Below are 25,529 nucleotides of genomic sequence, written 5' to 3'. Positions count from 1 at the left end.
ATTGTCTAGTGTGCCTAGTATTATATTAGATAAGCTATAATTTGCTTTGAAATTTACATTAGCTGCTTTTTCAATACAGATTTTATTTTAAAAACTATTCCTTGTTTCTTGCTATGGATAGTAAGACAAGGAAAGTAAATTATATTGTAAAAGAGAGTTTTTGAGAGATGTGACATACAGTTACAGAAGTGTATGCTCTCATAATAGATTACTATTTACAGGGAAAAGGGAAAAGTTGGGTTGCTGTAGAAGCTAATTCTGGTGTGCATCAATGATGACAATTAGAAGGAATCTGTGTTTACACATTAAATAAGGTATCAGAAATAAAGAATTTGGTGCACTTGATAGATGAAAGACTGGGATGAGTGCAGGTCCATAGAAATGTGGTGAAAGTGGATGGTAAACATATTACAGTGATTTGCCTTGCCCTTTTTTGCTTTTGTTGAGAGACTTCAAGTAACTTTGGATGCCGTTGAGTTTCAGCTGCATGCTGGCACCAATGGCGGGGCTCTAACGTCCCTCTCCATGTTGAACATTCCAGCAGTGAGTTGCTGCTGGTGCTGTGCCTCCATGGCAATAGTCAGTTTCAGCTGCAATATCAGTAGCTCGATGTACAGAATGAACGTTGTCCAGAGGCAGATGTGGAGGGCCGTGTGAGTTGGCAAAGAAGTGAGTGGGAGGAGCAGTGTGGAAAAGGAAGGGGAAGACGAAAGGGTCTCCTGGGCCAACCAAGAGGTAGCGCAGCAAGGTGCATGGGTAGTGTCCTTGTCTTTGCTGCAGCTGGCAGGGCTCATGTATTTAGGCTTTTGATACTACAGATGAAATGATCATATAATTAATGCTCCAAATGACTGGGAGAATATTTGATTGATCTTGCTAATGGCTCTTCTTTTTGTAAGGAAAGCATTTTGTCAGAAACTTATTGTATATATGTGTGTGTGTATATTATATCATCATCATCATCATCATCGTTTAACGTCCGCCTTCCATGCTAGCATGGATTGGACGATTTGACTGAGGACTGGTGAAACCGGATGGCAACACCAGGCTCCAATCTAATTTAGCAGAGTTTCTACAGCTGGATGCCCTTCCTAACGCCAACCACTCAGAGAGTGTAGTGGGTGCTTTTACGTGTCACCCGCACGAAAACGGCCACGCACGAAATGGTGTCTTTTATGTGCCACCCGCACAAGAGCCAGTCCAGGGGCACTGGCAACGATCTCGCTCGAAAAACCTCATGTGTCACCCGCTCGAAAACCCTACAAAGGCCAGTCAGGCGGTATATATATATATATATATATATATATATATATATGTTTGTACGTATTGTCGTCGTCGTTTAACGTCCGCTTCCCATGCTAGCATGGGTTGGACGATTTGACTGAGGACTGGTGAAACCAGATGGCTACACCAGGCTCCAATCTGATTTGACAGTGTTTCTACAGCTGGATGCCCTTCCTAAAGCACACCACTCAGAGAGTGTAGTGGGTGCTTTTACGTGTCACCCGCACGAAGGCTAGTCAGGCGGTACTGGCAAAGGCTACGCTCATCTCGCTCGAGAAACCTCATGTGTCACCCGTACAGGGGAACCAGCAACGATCCCGCTCGAAAAACCTCATCTGTCACCCACACAAGAGACAGCTCAGGGGCACCGGCAGCGATCTCGCTCAAAGAAATTTCATGTGTCACCAGCACAAAAGCCAGTCCAGGGGCACTGGCAACAATCTCGCTCGAAAAACCTCATCTGTCACCCACACAAGAGACAGCTCAGGGGCACCGGCAACGATCCCGCTTGGAAGATTTCATGTGTCGCCCGCACATGAGCCAATCCAGGGGCACTGGCAACGATCCTGCTCAAAAGACTTCATGTGTCGCCCGCACATGAGCCAGTCCAGGGGCACTGGCAACGATCCCGTCTCGCTCAAGGCACTTCATGTGTCACCCGCGCAAGAGCCAGCCCAGGGGCACCGGCAATGATCCCGCCCGAAAGATTCCATGTGTCGCCCGCACACGAGCCAGCCCAGGGGCACCGGCGATGATCTCGCTCGAAAGACTTCATGTGTTGCCCGCACATGAGCCAGTCCAGGGGCACTGGCAACGATCCCGTCTCGCTCAAGGCATTTCATGTGTCACCCGCACAAGAGCCAGCCCAGGGGCACCGGCAACGATCCCGCCCGAAAGATTCCATGTGTCGCCCGCACACGAGCCAGCCCAGGGGCACCGGCAACGATCTCGCTCGAAAAACATCATGTGTCTCCCGCACAAGTGCCGGCCCAGGGGCACCGGCAACGATCTCGCTCGAAAGATTTCATGTGTCGCCCACACACGAGCTGTCGCCCACACACGAGATATTCAATAATGAATTTAAAGCAGTGCTACTGCTGTAAACATTATTGATCGTACATACTCAATGTCTGTATGTGTTTTGTTTGTTCATTGGATACACCTCAGTATTTCAAATGCACACAACAAGAAAAGCATACTTTGTTTAAAAGCATCTTATTTTGGCTACTCCAGATTATTAACCAAATAGTAATAATAATGATAATAATAATAATTTCTCTCCATCTAATATATATGTACCTTAGGTCTCTGGTTGAGAGCCAGTAAGAAGATGAAGATAAATGCAAATGAATTGGAAAATAGTAGTAGTAGTAGTAGTAGTAGTAGTAGTAGTAGTAGTAGTAGTAGTAGTAGTAGTAGTAGTAATATTATCAAAGCTTGCTTAGCAAAAGCTACCAGACTAACTTTCTTCAAAACAGTTATGACCCTAAATGCAGATTTTGCAACACATTTGATGAAAAATAGACCATCTCCTCTTGGGATGTTCTGTGCTTACACCAAATGAATACAAAAATCGCTATGATAGGATAAGACAGTATTTACATTGACAGATATGTAAACACTACAAAATCAGCATTCCTGCTTACTGGTATGAACATCATCCTGAGTCAGTTGTTGAAGGTAAAAATGTCACTATCCTCTGGAATTTTCCAGTCAAGACTGACAGAACAATCCAGGTTAATTGACCAGGTATAGTAATTAAAGACAGGAAAGAAAATACTGGTAGACTAATAGATGTAAGTGTTCCCACAAAAGATGTGGTATCTTAAAGCAAGAACTGTTCCTGTTATTTTAGGTGCCCTAGGTATGATAAAAAAAAGGGATGTCAGAAACATCTAGGTAACAGCCCAGGAGAACCATGTCTCAGAGAAATCTAAAAGATTTTGCTGACAAGTACTGCCCACATCCTTAGAAAAACCCAATAGCAAGTGACTGTAACAAACATGCAGATTAAAAGTAAATAATAATAATAATGATAATAATAATAATAATAATAATAATAATAATAATAATAATAATAATAATAATGAAAAGAAATATAACAAGTAACTGCAGAATATGTGGAGATGGACAAGAAACAATAAATCATATTATCTCTGGTTGCCCAGTCCTGGCTAAGAAGGAATATATTCACAGACACGACAGAGCTGGGACCTACATACACTGGAAGCTATGCCAACACTATGATGTTTGCCTCTCAAACCCTCTTTCATGGGGCTGAAGAGATGATAGTCTGAAGGCGCTAAATTATTCCAGTGACAAGGAAGAGAAAACTGTAGTGAAGAAGTGGCTCAAAGAACAGTCAACAGAATTTTACAGGGTAGGGACACATGCTTTCATTCGAAGGTGGAACATTGCTATTGAGAGAAACGGTGACTATATTGAAAAGTAGGGATGTGATCCACAGAGGACCAGCTTCATTTTGATGTATGATACACGTTCCTGTATTGGTAATTATACCTGTCCTAAACAAAATGGCATTACTTTTTGACTCACCCTTGTAGATCTAAGTGGAATGGAGGGAACCTTATTAGAGGTATCAATGTGTGGGTTGTAGGTGTAATATGTTACTACACAACAGTTGTAGAATGGACAAAGGAAGAACTGGTCAACATGGATAGAAAAACTAGGAAGATAAAGGCTATGCATAGGTGCCTTCATACTAGTGATGTACTGAGGCTTTATTTACCTAGGAAGGAAGGTGGAAGAGGACTGGCTGGAATAGAGGATAGTGTTGTGAAGGAGGTCAAGTCTTTGCATGGCTGTTAGAGGAATAGTGATGAAAGAATGTTGCAGGCTGCACTGAGTGAGAAGGTGATCAGTGACAATAGTGAGATCCTCCAGGAGTACAATATGAGGACTCATAGAGAAAAGATCATCAACTGAAAAGAAAAAGTCCTACATGGAGAGTTTTTCTGATAAACATCGGATGAAGCTGATGAAGGATCCTGTAGATGGTTAAGACATGGTTTCGTTAAAGAAGGAGACAAAAGGATTGATTCTTACTGCTCAAGTAGAAGCTTTATGAACCAACTTAACTAAGTGTATCATTGATAAGACAGCAGTATCACCTTTGTGTAAATTATATGAAAAATCATCTGAGACAGTTAGACATATAATTAGTAGATACTCAAAACTGGCACAAAAGGAGTACCAAAAAACGTCATGGTAAAGTGGCAATATGAATATACTAGGAATTGTGCAGGAAGTATAGGCTAGAACGTTCCAACAAATGGTATGAACACCAACCTTTTCCAGTAGCAGAAAATGATCAGATCAAATTCATATGGAATATGTCAATATACCTAGACAAAAAGGTATCAGACATCACACTTCTATGGAAAGAGTCCAAAGAATGGACATTCATCAACATAATGATACTTGCAAACCAGAACATTGTGAAGACAAAGAACAAGAAAGTCAGAAAGTACCAAGACTTAGCTTTGAAAGTGAATTATTATTATTATGGCTGGGTTCCAACCTGCACCATAGCAGCAAAGATCACTCACCATGCTTCTCAGTCTAAAATCTCTGCCTTGAGGTCCTGGATACATTCCAGGCCAGTGTCTGCAATCAGGTTGTCAGTGTGAACATGACAATGTTTTTGTCTTCTTACACCACTTGAAGTGAGTTCCACAAGATTAATTTGAATGCTTCCAGTTTAGGGTGGCACACAGTGACCAGAGAGACACAGTCATCTTTGTTTGATCTTCTCACTAACTTTCAGCAGGTCTCCATAAAAGCAATAATTTGTCATATGTTGCTGCCATTTCACATTTTGGGCAATCTTGCTGATGTAATTCACTCAATACCAGCTCACAACATAATATTCTTGCTTGGTAACTGTAATGCACATATAGGAACAAAAGATAGTGCTTTCACATTTCATGAACATACAAACAGCATTATTGACTTACTCCTGGACCCTGAAATAAAAACCAATATGGTTATTACTAATACTCATTTCCCGATGAAAAGGGCAAGCTCTGGACTTATGTTTCAGGTATGAGGGGAAGTCGCAAGTTGATTACATCCTGATCAATCAAAATAGGAAGATCTCTGTTCAAAATGTTGAAACATACAACAGATTTACAAATCTTGGTTCTGACTACAGAAATACAGGTGAAGCAAACTCAACTTGTGTACATGTACAACACCAAAGAAAAGTAAGCACATGACTGGTATATCCAGAAAAGTGATATGGATCAGCAGCAAGTTTACAGTGCCATGGTAAAGAACCAATTTGTTGCACTATAAAACTGTTCAAAATCAATAACCAACCTGTACAAACACTTCATCACAGCTAACAGAGAAATGAAAAACAAATGATACCACCGAAGGAGAGCCATTCAAAGAAACAAGCATCAGCTGAACAAATAGGTATTAAATTAAAGAAGAATGTGTAAAGAGCAGTTAACTCCCATCAAGAGAATCCAAACAACGAACATAAGCTGGGATTACAAACTGCCAAAGCCTCTTTTCAAAATGGCTATGACACCACTGACGAAGAGGAAGTGGATCACATGACTGATCAAGGCATCAGATGCAAATTCAATACACAGGAAAAGCTGGAAATTGATCAATGAGGTAAGTGGAAGGAAAGCAGCAAAGCCGGGTATTTTCAATGGAAACAGCAGAGTGGAGCATGTCCAAAAGTGGTATCAACACTTCAGTCAGATGCTCAAAAAGTCTCCCCTTGTAAGCAATGAACATGAAGAGACTCAATATATAGAAATGGAACTTTTGATTTTGAAGAACTTCAGACTGCTAAGAATAGACTGAAAGGAAAAGCTGCTGGCCCTGATGGTATCCCCACTGAAGTTATCAAGAGGTGCAATCTGGATGAAATAATACTGGATCTTGTGCATAAGCTCTTGCAGAACCAGGAAATTCCAGTGGTCTATGATTGACTTGAAACCAATCCCAAAGTCAGGAAACCTCAGCAATCTTACTAACTACAGAGGAATTGCATTGTCCAATATTTCACTCTAAGTTATCCACTGAATGATCCTCAATAGGATCCAACTGGTGCTTAATAGCCATCTGAGACCAAATCAAAATGGATTTAGACCAGGGAGACTCACAATTTCTCATATCTTAACCCTAAAGCATATCATAGAAGGATTAAATCAAGACAACTGCTTGCCATTACAACCTTTGTGGGTTTCAGCAAAGCATTTGACTGCATCCATTGTGACAAATCCATTGTTGAAGATCCTTCGAGTATATGACATTCCAGAACTAGTTCTTGCCATTGCAAAGACCTACAAGAAGACCAGAGCTCATGTGTTGTCATCTGATAAAGAAAGAGAATTATTTCAAATATTAACTGGAGTGCTACAAGGGGACATGCTTGTGCCTTACCTGTTTGCAATTGTACTGGATTATGCTATGCAGCATGCTATAGACAAGAGTGATAAAGACGTTGGTTTCACTATTGACTGGCAAATATCACAGAACATACCAGCAGTAACCATCATAGACCTGGACTTCGCAGGTGATATTGCACTCAAACGAAATAGACCAAGCACAGCAGCTGCTCAGCAGAGTAGAAACATCAGCTGCTCAGCAGAGTAGAACCATCAGCTGCAAAAACTAGACTACACACAAATGTCAAGAATACATGTCTTTCAAACAATCCAGTGATGCTGAACAGTTCCAAATTCAATGTTGTTGAAAACTTTAAGTATTTAGGTGGCTTGGTGAGAAATTCAGAAGCAGACATCAAGATCAGGAAGGCACACGCATGGACAGCTAGTCACAAACTAAAGAAGGTCTGAAATTCCACACTGTCCAGGTGGATCAAAATCAAGATGCTCATTGCAACTGTGGAATGAGTACTATTATATGGCAGTGAAACATGAATACTGACAAAGAACTTATCAAACAAGCTAGATGACTGCTCCACAAGGATGCTTGGAAGTGAAACGAATTTATAGAGTCTCAAAAGTGAGTGTGGCACCTATTGTGATCAGTGCACTTGGGACCATCTCATAGAAAGCAATATTCAAGCATCAAAAACTGCAAATACCAATCTTCATAGGAAGTATTCAGTTAGCTACAATACTTGAAACATCTCATGAGTTGAGAGTAGTGCATCTCTGAGGTGCAGGATGGAGCTGAAACATGACATAGATAAATCAAGAGAAATTAAGTAAATAAATGAATAATAATAATAATAATAATAATAATAATAATAATAATAATGATAATAATAATGGAAAATACCCTAACCGCATGTCCAAGCCAGATATTGATCAAAATCTAAAACACCAATGGTTACAAGGGACAGGTCTGAAAGGGGAAACAGAAGGTTTTGTTACTGCAGCGCAAGATGAGAGCTTACCTACTAGAAACTACCATACAAACATCCTTAAAGATGGATCTGACCCCTCATGCAGAATTTGCGGAAAATTCACAGAGACAAATGATCATGTTGTTTCTGGCTGCCCAGTCCTCTATGTAAAGGAGCACCTCATAAAACATGACAGACTCGGGCAGTACATCCACTGGAATGCTTGTAAATACTACAAAATTAAATCCCATGATAAGTGGTACAGGCATCATCCAGAAGATGTAGTAAACGGTGATGGCCTCACCTTCCTTTGAAATTTCCCAATACAAACAGACAGAAAAATTGACTCCAATTGACCAGACATTGTGATCAAGGACTACAAGAGAGGAACTTGTCAGTCCCACAAGATGTCTCAAGAAAGGAATACAAAAAGCTTTCTCACTATAAAGATTTGCAAATTGAAATCACAAAAATGTGGAAGCTTAGTACTATAGTAATACCAGTAGTAATTGGTGCATTGGGAATGATAAAGAAGGGAACTGAGAAGTATATTAAGCAATTCCCTGGTAACGCCAATCTCCATGAACTACAAAAGATAACCTTGATGGGTACAGCCCATATACTACAGAAAGCACTCTCCATTTAAAATGGAATAAATGTGATGATAATTTTAGCATGCATAGCAAGACAAAAGTACCTTTGCTATTCTTGGCCTCTGGAGATGCCCAGTACTAAGGCAGCTGAAATAAAGTTATAATGAAAGGAAACCATAAGTGATGATAACAATGATGATGAGGATGATGATGATGATGGTGAAATGTTGAAGGCATTTCAATCTCAATCCAGCTAAAAATATCTAGGAATACTTGAGGCAGATGGAATCAAGCATCACAACCTGAAGGAAAAGACAAACTGAGAGTATCTGTGGTGAGTGAGAAAAATATTGGCGTCAAAGCTGAATGCCAGAAAATAATTTCGGCAATAAACTTGTGTGCAGTCACAGTAGTTTGATATGGCACTGGAATTCTGAAATAGACAGAAGAGGAGACAAAGGAGGTGGAAAGGAAGTCAAGAAAGCTCCTAACACTGCATGGAGCCCATCATCCATGTGAATACACTGATCACCTATACATGAAGAGAGCAAATGGAGGAAGGGAACTAATAAGTGTGGAAGACTGCATGCATATTGAACTCGAGAGCTTAATGAGATACCTAGCCCCACGTAAGGAAACCTTGCTAGTGACAGTTAAAAACAAGGGAATATTGAGAGCAGAGAAAAAAAAGAAAACAAAGGAAGAAGTACAAAAAAGACAGGAAGAAGAATTACGCAAGATGGGACTTCACAATCAATTCCCTGTAGCCACTAGAATGCTTGTAAGTTTTGTTACTGCAGCACAAGATCAGAGCTTACCTGCCAAAAACTACCATGCAAACGTCCTTAAAGATGGATCTGACCTCTTGTGCAGAATTTGCGGAAAATTCACAGAGACAAATGATCATGTTGTTTCTGGCTGCCCAGTCCTCTCTGTAAAGGAGTACCTCATAAGACATGATAGACTAGGGCAGTACATCCACTAGAATGCTTGTAAATACTACAAAATCAAATCCCATAAGTGGCACACGCACCATCCAGAACTTCACAATACAAACAGACAGAAAATTGACTCCAATTGACCAGACATTGTGATAAAGGACTACAACAAAGGAACTTGTCTGTTAAAAGATATGTCAGTCCCACAAGATCAAAATGTCTGAAGAAAAGAATATGAAAAGCTTTCTCGCTATAAAGATCTGCAAATTGAAACCACAAAAATTTGGAAGCTTAGTACTACAATAATACCAATAGTAATTGGTGTTGGGAATGATAAAGAAAGGAGCAGAGAAGTATATTAAGCAAGTCCCTGGTAACTCCAATCTCTGTGAACTACAAAAGATGACCCTGATGGGTACAGCCCATATACTACGGAAGCACTCTCCATCCACAGTGGAATAAATGTGGTGATAATTTTAGTATGCATAGCAAAACAAAAGTGCCCTTGCTATTCTTGGCCTCCGGAGGATGCCTGGTACTAAGGCAGCTGAAATAAAGTTATAATGAAAAGAAACCATAAATGATGATGATGATGATGATAATAATAATAATAATAATAATAATAATAATAATAATAATAATAATAATAATAATAATAATAATAATAATAATAATAAGAAGAAGAAGAAGAAGAAGAAGGAATATATTCACAGACACGACAGAGCTGGGACCTATATACACTGGAAGCTATGCCAACACTATGGAATAACAACAGAAAAAAGATGGTATAAACACACGCCAGAAAAGGTCACAGAAAACGAGAAAGCAACCATACTCTGGGATATGCCAATACACACAGATAGAGAAATTAAGGCAAATAGACCAGATATAGTTGTCAAAAATCATGAAGAAAAAAAATGCTTTCTAATTGATGTATCAATACCAGCAGATGACAACGTTTCTCTAAAAGAAATGGAAAAACTTTCAAAATACAAAGACCTGGAAATAGAGATAACTCGAATGTGGAATCTAAAAACAGAAACAATTCCTATCATAGTAGGTGCCTTAGGTATAATAAAAAAATATTCAGACAAATACATAACAAAAACACCAGGACTTACAAATATATATAACATACAGAAAATTGCACTACTGGGTACTGCACACATTCTACGCAAAACACTTTCAATACAGTAAACATAAGAGCACCACAGCAAACCACAGCACATACCCAAGGCGCACAGAGCTGCGCTCGGTAGTGAAGTGAAAGCATGTTATAAAAATAAAACTACTGAACAATAATAATAATGATAATTGGAATGCATACGAGTTTCTCTGCCCTAGGTGTACGGAAAACACTTGGCGAGAAATGGAAGAAAATTTGAAGAAAGAAGAAAAAAAAAACAACATAATAATAATAATAATAATAATAATAATAATAATAATAATAATAATAATAATTCTTTCTTTATTGGCCACCAAGGCTGGATACAAAACATAGAGGACAATAGACAGACGAAGGACAGTGTGTTTAAATGGGTAAACAGCCAACAAACACGATTAACAAAGAGATTAAATCAACATTATGCTTCCCCAATAGTGGGGAGTTCCACCATAAGGTGACCAAAGAGACAACATGCACTTTGAACCTCTTAACACCAACGGCTCCTCAGGAAGGCACCCTTTCTTCTCCTTTCGTCCCAGCCTGGAGAGGCACACTTAGAGTAGGCCCATTCACATAGGCCATTCTTTCCACATTCACCCACCTTTCAACGAACTTACTGGGTGACAGTACCTCCCTCTCAAGGCCTCATTAACCCCAAAAAGTTAATGAGGCCTTGACCAAAGATGAATGCATCCATCTTCAACCCTTTCAGTCGCATCCATCACACAATCTCTTTTGCCAAACCCACCAGACAGAGAAAAATTACCCTCCCTTCCCACCCAAAGGAAGAAGGTGGGGCAATCTTCACAATGGACTTGGATGATAGCTGGATCTGTCCTACACGTGACAATAACTGTTTGACAAATCTCTACAAGTCAGCAATGTGTGAGCACTGTACGAGAACATGCAGAATGGTTACATTGCTCCACATGCATCTCGGACAAGCCCGACTGACTGCACATCCATGCCTGTAGAGCTTATCTCGAACTGGTAGCGCCCCCTCACACACACACACCTGCTCATCATTAAGGTATCGCTGGAGATATTGCAGCCTCAGCGCATGTATGTGCATCATCAGCCATGGTATGCCCAGACTTCCATGCAATGGGTGCTGACAGCAAATGAACGACCTGACAGCAAATGAACCACTTGACCCTTCCACCAGATGCAGAAGAGCAAACACACCAGCCTGTTTAATCACAAAGTGGAGCAAGGGACAACAGTCAGGCAGTAGTATATGATGGATGTGATGTACACATTCGCCACCTCCACCCGACCTTTCAGAGACAGCATCCTCTCGGCACATAATACCTACAAAAATCAGCATTGCTTAGAACTGCAAGAATTCTTCACAGGGTTCTTGAAACATGACCAGTAAACAAGGGTCACCTTAGTTTGCTGGCTGTGGACAGCTGACACTTTCCATAATACCCAGCAAAATAAGCTGAGAGTTTTCATCAAATAATACTGATAATAATAATAATAACGCATGAGCAGAAGTAGTTGGAGGGGGGGGGCAGCATAGCCATGTGTTGAGAGGAATTCTTTGGGTTTGAATAATTCCCTTCTGGAAGCATTAGTGTTTTGTTCAACATCCTTAAACAACCCTTATTTAGGGACCTTTCGAGCAGGATGGGCAACTTGACCTGAAGAAAATTCTAACTGGGCCCCACCTGCAAGGTCATGCTCTGTTTATCTTGATATAAGGTCACCATGTCATGCACATATGGTTGTGATCCATGTGCCTAGTGTACCCTTTTCAGACAAGCAGTCATGATGGGTATACTTGGCTTCATATATCTTATCCTGGTGTCACTTTGATGTCATGCACTGCTCTGTCACTCAATAATAATAATGATAATAATAATAATAATAATAATAATAATAATAATAATAATAATAATAATAATAATAATAATATTAATCACTGTTAAAATTATTATTATTTTACTTTGAAAATATTGTAAATATTTTATTTTATAATTATTTTATGCATTTACTAGCACTTCGTCAGCAAAAGGTAAGTTTTGTTTTTTTAAAAATGCATTTTGGTTTATCTAACAGCTTGCTTCCAAATTTATTCTTAAATGAGTAGCAAATTTTTCTATTCCAAGACCTTAAGTATAATAGATATAAGGGGACCAAGCTAACACTTGATGAAACTTTAAGTTTCGAAGTCAAGATTTGATAAAGTTCATCAATGCATAAATTACAGTGTCTTTTACCAATACCATAAGATTTAGCACTAATAATTTCCCACTAAAGTTTATATTCCTTATTATTATCTTTTAGCTTCCAAATAAATTTGCTTAGACTGGTAGAATTTAATTTATTCCTCTTTTTAAATGTGTATTCATGGTTTGCAATTCTACACTTCACGAAATTCACAGTAGTCTCAAAATAAAAATAATATCTACTTTCAGTTTCAACCATGTATCTATATACTACATTATTTTGCTTACAGAAGTTATTAGAATAACATTTTTCCTTAAATTTACAATCACATCTTTTATTTATATCATTTATCCTATAATCAGTACCCATATTATTAATGTTTATTGTATTAGTTATATTAACATTATTTATAGCTTTATTGATAAAATGGGAATCTACATGGGTTACTTCTCTTACATCTTTGGATGTTTATATCCCACTTTGTTTAGGGTTAAGTTACAGCATTCCACATTATTATTGAAAATCTCTTCATTAGAAAAAGGTATGAAATTCTTCTTGAAATATTTGGAATTAAAGTATGTGTTACTGATTTTGGATGATTACTTTGATAATTAATATATTTTAAGTTAGCATTAGGTTTATGATAGAGTTTGTGTGTACCAGTAATAAGATTAACATTAACATCTAAAAAGTTGACAGAACTATGTTCATTTTCTATAGTAATAAATAGTCCATAGTTTTTAAAGAACTTAAGTACATCATCCCTATATAATCCACTGCTAAGATCAGGAAATTCTCTACTTAAGTTAAATTAAATGTATATTCCAACAAGATCAGTTACTTGTGCAGAGTTAGCTGATCTCATTGTTATATCAGAACAATTATTAGTATCCTTCCTAATCCAGTAATTATTGTCAAAGTAAATAATAGATTTCCTAGCTTTTAAAATAATTTTATTTTCCTTCATACTTAGGTTTAAGTTTTTTTTAGTGAATAAAAGTGCTTTGTTTAACAATATAGGATTAACAGAAAAAATATAATTATCTATATCCACTAGTAAGAATTTATTTCTATTTTCATATTCAATGCTATTAAGCCAGTATATTGCTTCCTAACTAAAAGAAATTATGGAATTAAACACAGATTATTTCCTCTTTTCTATGGCATATTCAATTATAGATACTACTTTCTCAGTGTTAGTAGCATTAAGAAATAATCCCAAAACAAAATATATGTATGTGTGGGTGCTATTTTCTCTTCATGGTTGGGGTTATAACATTAATGGGTATGCGTTTGAGTGGTAGCAATGATTGTCCTTGTCCATAATGATACTGTTGATTGATGGTGTTCAAAGAGGAATCATATAAAAAATTTAAAGAAAACAAAATGATTGTATGAAAATCATATATTCTATTGGTGAAAATAATCAAAGTTAGTGTCAAGGACATGCTCAACTTCTAACTCTAAACTACCACCACCACTACCATCACTTCTACCACTGCTACTCCTCTTTCTACTGTGGTATGACGTCAGTGTGTGCGGAGGCTGACCGGAAGGGCGAGTTGACCGGAAGAGGAAAAAGGGCAGAGGGAGCCTCGATCGGGATTCGTGCCCTTTTCGAACGGGGTCGTGGTCAGGACAAGACGTGTTAAGCGACGGACTAGGTTTGGGAGAAGCAGCTGCTATTCCTGGTGTTCTTTGGGTCGGGGCAAGCTTCAAGGATTGGATACTGCAAGACAGACTTGCAGTCGATGAAAGGAAAACCGAGGTAAGGTGATTACATCTACTCGCACGCATACACCACAAGCTATTTCGGCCCCACGTGTAGAAATTCGCCGCGATGACAGCCAAGATTAGAATCGCCAGCGATGTCATCAGGCCTTTTAATGGCGAAGGAGATGTGATGGTTTGGATGCGAAAAATTAGGATCGTTGCCAAGCTACAACAAATAAGTGATGTGGCGAGTCTCATGGCACTATACTTGGAAGGGAGCGCCCTGACCCTGTATTTAGAAATGGATGAGGAAGAGAAGGGACCCGCCGGCATGAAAGTATGGGAGGAAGTTTGGGTCAAGCCGCCGAAGGCACGCTGCACATCACAATGGGGCAGGGGAACAGTGACAGCGGTCAATTCCAGAAACAATGTATCTGTGGATGGAATGCCGCATCACGTGCTGGACCTGCGCAGGATAGCCACTTCATCGGATGAAGAGCGCGATGGAAACGAGCCACCTGGCTTGAGAAGATCTCGACGTGTAAGGCGCCCGCCCGGTTGGATGGCGGGCTTCGAATTGGAGTAGGGGTGTACGTGATCTTTAAGATCAGGGTGGCGTGTGGTATGACGTCAATGTCTGGGGAGGCTGACCGGAAGGGCGAGTTGACCGGAAGAGGAAAAAGAGCAGAGGGAACCTCGATCGGGATTCGTGCCCTTTTCGAACGGGGTTGTGGTCAGGACAAGACGTGTTAAGCGACGGTCTAGGTTTGGGCGAGGCAGCTGCTATTCCTGGTGTACTTTGGGTCGGGGCAAACTTCAAGGATTGGATACCGCAAGACAGACTCACAGTCGACGAAAGGAAAACCGAGGTAAGGCGATTACATCTACTCGCACGCATACACCACATCTACTACTACTACTTCTACCACCAACACCACTACCAACACTTCCACAACTACTACTACTACTGTTGCTGCTGCATGCTACTATTGCTCCTACTGCTGCTGCAGCTGCATGCTACTGTTGCATGCTGCGACTTGCTGTTGCTGCTGCTACTACTACTACTACTACTACTACTACTACTATAAGCAACATTAATAATACTTGTTTCAAATTCTGGCCCAAGGCCCAGCAATTTTATTGCATAGTGGTTAAGAGTGCGGGCTACTAACCTCAAGATTCCGAGTTCGATTCCAAGCAGTGACATGAATAATAATAATAATAATGATAATAATAATAATAATAATAATAATATCGAAAAATACCTTAGGAATGAAAACCCAGGTTCGAAATTTCCCCAAGACCCCTGATGAAAGTTAGAGGGTATATCAGCTGAAACGTGTTAACAACAAACAAGATGAGGACTAATATCCGTCAAATGTAAATAATGTAAATAGTGTACATAATTGCTCATCTCTTAAATATAGAACTGTATTACATTAACTCCCATGACTGGTACTTTATCAAACCTAAAATGATGAAAAGCGAAATTGTTTTAGGCAGGATTTGGACTTAGAGCATAAAGTATGAACAGAAGTACCACAGATCATTTTTATGATGCTCTTATAGTCCTGTTCATAAAGATAACTTTCAACTTTTGGCACAAAGCCTGCAATTTTAGTGGACAGGGTTAGTTGATTACATTTACCCCACTACTAAATTGGTACTTTAGTTTATTGGCCCCAAAAGGATGAAAGACAAAGTTGAGCTCAGTAGTATTTTGAATTCAGAATGTAGAGTCAGAAGAAATGCCACTAAGCATCTTGTCCAACACACAAGAGATCCTGCCAGCTCTTGCACTTATAATAATAACAACAACAACAACAATAATAATAATAATAATAATGATAATAATAAACTGACAGAAAGATAGATGCAAATAGGCCAGACATCATATTGAAAGACTTCAGACAAAAATCATGCCTCCTCATTGATATGACTGTCCTAATCGATATAAATGTATCTGTCAAGACCTACCAAAAACTGGGCAAGTATAAAGATCTTGAAATAGAAATTAGTAAAATGGGGAACCTGAGGACTAAAACAATACCTGTTGTCATAGGTGCCCTGGGAATGATAGCAAAGGCGGCTGATACCAGGGAACTCCAAAATGGCAGAAATTCAAAAGATAGTGCTCATGGGAATTGCCCATATCCTACGCAAAATACTTTCTATGTAATCTCAAATTTTAAAACAAACATAATTTTCCTATGGTTTCTTAAACATTATCTAGAACAACACTATGTACAAAACCAAATATATGGCACCCTAGGTATAACACCAACATGAACTTCTAACTTGTTATCTCTTGAGGTCTCTGGGTGAGACTTGGAGCCAACTTGTACAAATGTAAAACAAAAAAGTCTAACATAAAATACTAATAATACAGTTCTATATTTAAGAGATGAGGAATTATGTGCATTATTTACATTTGATGGATATTTGTCTTCACTACACCATATGCCTGTGGGCATATGGCATGGTAGTTAAGAGCGTGGGCTACTAACCCCAAGATTCCGAGTTCAATTCCAGGCAGTGACCTAAATAATAATAATAATAATGATGATGATGATGATAATAACATCGAAAAATACCTTAGGAATGAGAACCCAGGTTCGAAATTTCCCCAAGACACCTGATGAAGGCTGGAGGGTATATCAGCTGAAACGTGTTAACAACAAACAAGATGAGGACAAATATCCATCAAATGTAAATAATGTACAATAATAATAATGGTTTTGCAATTTTGGCATAAGGCCACCAATTTTGAGGGAGAGGTAAGTTGATTACATCGGCCCCAGTGTTCAACTGGTACTTATTTTATCAACCCTGAAAGGTAAAGTCAACCTTGGTGGAATTTGAACTCAGAACGTAAAGATGGAGGAAAAGCTGCTAAGCATTTTGTCTGGGATGCTAATGATTTGGCCACCTTGCTGCCTTAATAATAATAATAATAATAATAATAATAATAATAATAATAATAATAGTCCTTTCTACTATAAGCACAAGGCCTGGAATTTGGGGGAGGAGGATAGTTGATTACATTAACCAGTGTACACAACCGGTATTTATTTTATCAGCCCTGAAAGGACGAAAGGCAAAGTTGACCCCAGCGAAATTTGAACTCAAAACGTAAAAATGGACCAAATGCCACTGAACATTTTTCCCAGTGCACTAACAATTCTGCCAGCTCACCACCTTGCTAATAATAATAATAATAATAATAATAATAATAATCCTTTCTTTTATAAGCACAAGGCCCGAAATTTTTTGGTGAGAGGGGACTAGTCGATTACATGCTAATGATTATTTAATCAAATAATTCTGTGTAAATTTGATGAAATTCTCCTGTCATTTTATTCATTTCTCCAGGATGTGATGTTAATAACCCACAAATATATTTCTCTTCATGCATTTTGAGTATATATATATATATATAAATGGCAGTGCCCCAGCATGGCCACAGCTCATGAGCTGAAACTAGATAAAAAAATTTTAAAAAAATGTATGTAAGTATTTATATATATAGTTATATGTGTATATATATATATATATATATATATATATATATATATGTGTGTGTGTGTGTGTGTGTGAGTGTGTATGTACGACAGGTTTCTTTTAGTTTCTGTCCACCAAATCCACCCGCAAAGCTTTGGTTGGCCCAAGGTGATAGTAGTAGACACTTGCCTAAGGTGCCACACAGTAGGACTGAACCTAGGACCATGTGGTTGGGATGCAAGCTTCTTACCACACAGTCATGCCTACACCTATATATATATATATAAATTACATAAGTGCGTGCACACATATGAGCGTGCACACATACGAACTTGCACACACTCACATGCTCATACCAAACAGTTTCGAAACAACGCCAAAACAACGCCAGATCATATATTCAAAATAAATGGAAGTGGAGAGACAAGTTACTGAAGAGATTGCAAGAGTGCAATGAAATAATTTAACAAAAAACTATATAAATTAAATTAATAAAGGACTGAACCAGTGCGTGTGTTTATTACCGGCATAATGCCTCTCCCAAGGTTTAATTGTATATATATATATATATATATATGTATGTATGTATGTATGTATGTATGTATGTATATATATATATATATATATATATATATATATATTTTCTGGGCAGGGAACACTGACGGGGTCGGGGGCGTAGGAATACTTCTAGCGGAGAAATGGGTGGATAAGGTAATCGAGGTCGTTAGAGTAAGTGACAGAGTACTTAAGATCAGACTAGTGCTTCATCATAGATTAGCTACTGTCATCTCAGCCTATGCACCTCAACCTGGGCTACCAGATGGTCTGAAAGACCAATTCTATGACACCCTCTTGCAAACTACCTCGTCGACGAGTGACAGGGACCTTCTCTTTGTGGCTGGAGACTTCAACGGTCATGTCGGACGTCGTGCTGGGGGCTTCCATGGCATACATGGAGGCTATGGCTTCGGTTCCCGCAACGAGGAGGGAACCAGACTGCTGGAGTTCTGTGATGCAACCAATCTTATGGTCTGCAATACCAACTTCAGGAAACCTGCCAGTCACCTAGTCACCTACCGCTCCGGCAGACACTCTAGCCAAATCGACTACATCCTCGCCAGAAATAGGGAAAGAGGGCGGCTTATAAATGCCAAAACCTACCCTGGCGAAGAATGTACCCCACAACATAGATTAGTAGTTAGCGACTTTGGGATTAAGGCAAAATGGGTGCCCAGAATTAGACAGGCTTGGAGAAGAAGGGTGTGGAAGCTTAAAGACCCTGCAAACGGACAGAGACTTAGAGACAAGTTACTTGAAGCATTTAACGAAATAGAAGGGGATATAGCATCATACAACGTGGAAGACAATTGGAGATTTCTGCGGGACAACCTGTTGAAAGCCACCGACCAGATTTGTGGGTGGTGTAAGGTCCCCTCCCAACCCAGAGTAACGTGGTGGTGGAACAAGGAGGTAGACAGGGCTATTAGACAAAAGAAACAAGCTTGGAAGGACTGGAAGAACGGTGGTAGCAGGGAATTGTACCAATGTGCCAGAAGGGAGGCTAGGCGACAGGTTTATTTAGCCAGAGGGGAAGCAGATAAGGAAAGATTTGCCAATGTTCTGCGCCGTGAGGACCAAAGACTCGAGGTATTTCGTGTTGCAAGACAGTGTAGGAGAGAGAATAGTGATGTTGTAGGAGAGAAATGTGTTCGCATGGATGATGGTACGCTTGCATTAAATGAGGATGCAAAGAAAGAGGTCTGGAGATGCCACTACGATAGATTGCTTAATAAAGAGAATGAATGGGAGAAAGAGAGCCTGCCTTATGTCGACCCAATAGAGGGACCAGCTATCCGAGTTGATAGTACCAGGGTAGATAAAGCAATTAAGAGTATGAAGACTGGGAAAGCCCCCGGCCCATCAGAAATCACTGCAGAGATGCTCAAAATATCTGGCAGTGTTGGCTATAGCCTAGTCACCCGTATTACGAACCAGGTGATACACGAAGGAGTCATACCCTATGACTGGTGTAGCAGCATCATAGTCAACTGCTACAAAGGTAAAGGGGACGCTTTAGATACAAATAATTACAGAGGCATCAAGCTGTTAGATCAGGTTATGAAAGTTACAGAGAGGGTCATAGCCCAACTAATTAGGGAGCGAATCAATTTAGATGAGATGCAGTTTGGGTTCGTGCCAGGTAAAAGCACTACTGATGCCTTATTTCTAGTGAGACAGTTGCAAGAGAAATACCTAGCTAAGGATAAACCTCTGTACCTGGCTTTCGTTGACATGGAGAAAGCCTTTGACAGGGTCCCCCGATCCCTTATCTGGTGGTCAATGAGGAAACTTGGGATAGAAGAATGGTTAGTGAGAGCTGTGCGAGCCATGTACAGAGATGCTGCCAGTAAGGTGAGGGTTGGAAATGAGTACAGCAATGAATTCCGGGTAGAGGTAGGGGTCCACCAAGGTTCCGTCCTCAGCCCCCTATTATTTACCATAGTCCTCCAGGCAATCACAGAGGAGTTCAAGACAGGTTGCCCCTGGGAGCTCCTCTATGCTGATGACCTTGCCCTAATTGCGGAGTCACTATCAGAACTAGAGGAGAAGTTTCAGGTGTGGAAGCAAGGTCTAGAATTGAAGGGCCTTAGAGTCAACCTAGCTAAAACCAAAATCCTAATAAGTAGGAAGGTAGATAAAACACAAACCCCTTCAGGTAGATGGCCCTGCTCAGTATGTAGAAAAGGAGTAGGTAGTAACTCTATAAGATGTACCCGGTGCAAGCTATGGACACATAAGAGGTGCAGCAACATCAAAGGCAGGTTAACTAGCAAGTTAGTTTTTGTTTGTGGCAGATGTTCAGGTGCAATAAAGACTGCAAACAAACAGGAAACAACTTCTATCTCATTCCAGGGTGAAAAACTAGAGGTAGTCGATAGCTTCCGCTATCTGGGCCACCAAGTTAGTAGTGGGGGTGGGTGCGCTGAAAGTGTAGCTGCTAGAATAAGAATAGCCTGGGCAAAGTTTAGAGAGCTCTTACCCCTGCTGGCGACAAAGGGACTCTCACTCAGAGTAAAAGGCAGACTGTATGACGCATGCGTACGAACAACCATGCTACATGGCAGTGAAACATGGGCTGTAACTGCTGAGGACATACGTAAGCTCGCAAGGAATGAAGCCAGTATGCTCCGTTGGATGTGTAATGTCAATGTGAATACCCGTTAGAGTGTAAGTATCTTGAGAGAAAAGCTGAACATTAGAAGCATCAGTTGTGGCGTGCAAGAGAGACGATTGCGCTGGTATGCACATGTGGTGAGAATGGAGGAGGATAGCTGCGTGAAAAAGTGCCACACCCTAACAGTTGAGGGAACCCGTGGAAGAGGTAGGCCCAGGAAGACCTGGGCTGAGGTGGTGAGGCAAGACCTTCGTACATTGGGCCTCACCGAGGCGATGACTACGGACCGAGACCTTTGGAAATGGGCTGTGCGTGAGAAGACCCGGCAAGCCAAGTAAGATCGTTGCCAGTGCCCCTGGACTGGTTCTTGTGCGGGTGGCACATGAGATGCACCATTTTGAGCGTGGCCGTTGCCAGTACCGCCTGACTGGCTCCTGTAGGATTTTCGAGCGAGATCGTTGCCAGTGCCCCTGGACTGGCTTGTGCGGGTGGCACATAAAAGACACCATTTCGAGCGTGGCCGTTTTGGTGCGGGTGACACGTAAAAGCACCCACTACACTCTCTGAGTGGTTGGCGTTAGGAAGGGCATCCAGCTGTAGAAACTCTGCCAAATCAGACTGGAGCCTGGTGTTGCCATCCGGTTTCACCAGTCCTCAGTCAAATCGTCCAACCCATGCTAGCATGGAAAGCGGACGTTAAACGATGATGATGATGATGATGATATATATATATATATATATAAGGGATGTTATTATTGAAATGCCATCACAGTGGCAAACGAATTATCAGCCATACAGGCAAATTAATAGAATATATACATACAATATAAGATATGTACTGACATATATATATACTCAGGGGCATTTCATAAGCCTTTGCATTGCTAAAAATAGAAGTCAAAAATACTTCTGTGCCACAGAATAGTCACAAATCTACTACAGGTATGGTAGGAAAAGATTGCAATGAACATTAAAAACGTCTTAACTCTGCTAGGTCACCAGAAGTAATACTGGTCAACTCAGTACCAGTTTTGAAATCAGCAGCAAATTGGTGCCTGTTTCTCTTCAGCCAAAGTATATCAGCTAACTACTACTAAAATTTTCTCACACCAGGCCCACAAAAGTTCGTTTGAAGTGACCAAACACTATTTAAACAAACAAAATGCCTGAAATATATAAATAAATATAAGAAGGGATGGAATTATTAAAATACCATCACAGTGGTAAGCGAATTATCAGCCATGCAGGTAAATTTATAAAATATATACATACAATATAAGATATGTACTCACATATAGGCACAGGAGTGGTTGTGTGGTAATTAGCTTGCTTACCAACCACATGGTTCCGGGTTCAGTCCCACTGTGTGGCACCTTGGGCAAATGTCTTCTACTATAGCCTGGGGCCGACCAAAGCCTTGTGAGTGGATTTGGTAGACGGAAACTGAAAGAAGCCCGTCGTATATATGTATATGTATATATATATGTGTGTGTTTGTCCCTCCAACATCTCTTGACAACCGATGCTGGTGTGTTTACATCCTTGTAACTTAGCGGTTCAGCAAAAGAGACCAATAGAATAAGTACTAGGCTTACAAAGAATAAGTCTTGGGGTCGATTTGCTCGACTAAAGGCGGTGCTCCAGCATGGCCGCAGTCAAATGACTGAAACAAGTAAAAGAGTATATATATATATATATATATATATATATATATATATATATATGCTACTGAAGGGAAATAACCCAGAAATTGTGATACGCAGATATTGTTTTGAGCTGGGTGGGGGTGCTAAATGCCCTTGTTTGAAAATATAAGGATGCAGATCATATCATATAGCCAGCTGGAAATGATGTCTCATGGGGCTAAATTACAGCAACATTTGTCCTAAAGCAGGACTGCCATGTAATGTTGGCAAATAATCTTCACGTTAAATATTTTTACTATTATTATTACACACATGTAATAATAATAGTGAAAATATTTAATGTGGTTCAACAATTTAGCATCTGTTTTCAGCATATAGACAAAGAAAATTTTTTCTTTGCCCTTATTTATAATTGTGTTTATAATTTCACCTTAAAAGGTATTTTTCTATATGTTGGCCACTGATAAAATTTTTAACAATCTTATCCTGTCATATTACAAGTATATATATATATATACATATATATATAAACACACACATACACACACACACACACACACACACACACACACATATATATATATATATCTTATGATATTTACTTTGTATTATATTATACTTATTTATTGTACTTTTAATTATATATTTTTTCTATATGTGACAGTGGATTTTTATTGATGAGTTCATAAACCTTGGTTATTTTCCCTAATACTATATATATATATATATATATATATATATATATATATATATATATATATATATTTATTTATATATATTAGTAAAAAGTAAGGGATTACACCAAAACGATTACCAGCTTGCTTCCAGTTAGGTATTCAAAAATGTTATTTAACAGTTGAGGTATAAATTCAGTAAAGTTCTCATAAGATAAGAAATTAGAGGAATATTCTGTTGGATTATTCTGAATATATTTCCTTAACTGTATAGGTTTCCTGGGGTATAAATATTGATAATATGAAAATAAGGATTACTCCAAAGTAGCAATAGCATTACCTTTAATTTGATAATTATATACTGCCTTTAAGACCAACACTTGTTTCAATTGCACCAATTAATAAAAGTAGCAATTGCAACCCTACTATAAAATGATGCAGTCTCTTTGGGGTCTTAAAGGCAGTATATAATTATCAAATTAAAGGTAACGCTATTGCTACTCTGGAGTATTTCTTATTTTTATATTGTCAATATATATATTTCCATCAGTTTAAAATTATTTTAAAACATTTAAAAAATTTTATTTTATTTCAACCTATTTTATTCTTTTAAGATTTTAATCTTTTATTTTTACCTTTAATTTTTCATTTTCATTCCAGTATTATTCGAACCTTACCATCTTATCATTGTTTTATCATTACCTCATGGTTATGGGTATTGTTATTTCTGTTATTAATTTGCAATATTATCGTGTTATTTTATTAATATTATTGATAGTTGTATTATTGATATTGTTTTGGTATCACATATTACTCTGATAATTTATTCTAATTCTTTATATCTTAGATTATTTTAATGCTAATTTTAGAAACTTTAGTTCAAATTTTAATACATAATCTTTTTTATTAGGTTAAAATTTTAAAACATGACTAATCAGGTTAACCTGAATTTATATTTTAATTTGCACAGCTTTAACTTGACATCATCCCATTTGTCACAACATTTCCCAATCCATCAGTATTTATATCCTAGATAGTAAGAGCATTCCTGACCTCTACAATATGACTACAACTAGTATCATTTTATTTCCTAACTTTATTTCCTGACTACGCTAGATAGCAAAAACTAAACATTACTATTTTAGACTGACCATGTCCACAAAAAGCCTATATCAAGTTTCAACACAATGGCCGGAGAATATCTAACCTATGTACAATGCTGTTATGGTAATAGGTGCTGACCTGACTGCAAACACTAAGGTTTTAGACTGTCCCTCTTCCAAATTTGGTAATACAATGCCTCTACTTCTAGTAATTGACTCCTACACCATCCCCTTACCTACTTCCACCCTTTTGTAATCTGTTCTCTGTTCTATTTGAATATTTCTGTGTTCTCGTCCCACCTTCACCATACAATAGCCATCCCTCCAGTGCTGTGCCTGTTATAACCAGAAATGGCTTTGATGAAAATAGCATTAATTTTCTTAGGTCATTCAATTTTTCTCAGTTGAATAAACCTATCAGTAATATACCTATAATGACTACTGGAAACAGTTGTAAGCCAAATTTGCTCCAATATTTTTAACTTGTTTCTTATATATCACTTTGTGTAGAAACCAATTTGCCTGAACCCATCTATGCCTTTTCATTCTGAGAGGGAGGTCTTTGTGGCCAGCAGAGTTAGGAGCTCTCTGAACTTTGCTCATCTGATCCTTATTCTCACAGCTACACTTTTGAAGCATCCCCCTCTGTAACTAACTTGGTCACCTAGATAATGGAAGCTATCAACTACCTCTAGTTTACTCCACTGACAGTTGATGGAGTCTATTTTCTGTACATTTTTGGTGTTTATTCTACCAGTGCATCTTCTACACACAAAAGCTATTTTCCCTATTAACCTTCCTCTGATGTTGCTGCACCTCTCATGTGTCCATAGCTTACACTGGATACATCTTATGGAGTCTCTACCTATGCCTTTTCTACAGATTGAGCATGGTCATCTAACTAAAAGTATTTGTCATTTGTCCTCTATCCTACTTACTAAGACTTTGGTTTATGCTAGATTAACTCTAAGGCCCTTTGAATCTAAAACTTGCTTCTACACCTGAAATTTCTTCTCTAGTTCTGGAAGTGATTTGGCTATGAGAATAAGGTCATCAACAAAGAGGAGCTTCCAGGGGGAATCCCATCTTAAATTCCTTTGCTATTGCCTGGAAGACTATGACTTCTACTCCAAATTCATTGCTATACTCATTACCAACCCTCACCTTACTGACAGTATCTCTGCATATGGCTTGTATGGCTCTCACCA

At 38.9% G+C, this 25,529-nt stretch overlaps 1 protein-coding gene across 26 annotated transcripts in view; it reads left to right on the top strand.

Annotated features, from left to right (window-relative positions):
- The window catches only part of LOC106879981 (uncharacterized), a 153,277-nt gene that overhangs the window by 80,327 nt on the left and 47,421 nt on the right, over positions 1-25,529 (top strand). For all 26 annotated transcript variants that reach the window (XR_016241967.1, XR_016241965.1, XR_016241966.1 and 23 more), the window contains one exon: positions 12,339-12,355. Coding sequence is in view for 23 of the 26 variants with exons in the window: in XM_089352686.1 (XP_089208812.1) it covers positions 12,339-12,355 (17 nt within the window). In the remaining 3 variants the exon portion in view is untranslated. The remainder of the gene's footprint in view (positions 1-12,338; positions 12,356-25,529) is intronic.

Source organism: Octopus bimaculoides, chromosome 5 (assembly GCF_046866305.1).
Source record: "Octopus bimaculoides isolate indiv1 chromosome 5, ASM4686630v1, whole genome shotgun sequence".
Taxonomy (NCBI): Eukaryota; Metazoa; Mollusca; class Cephalopoda; order Octopoda; family Octopodidae; genus Octopus; species Octopus bimaculoides.
This window is presented reverse-complemented; position numbering and strand designations above follow the sequence as displayed.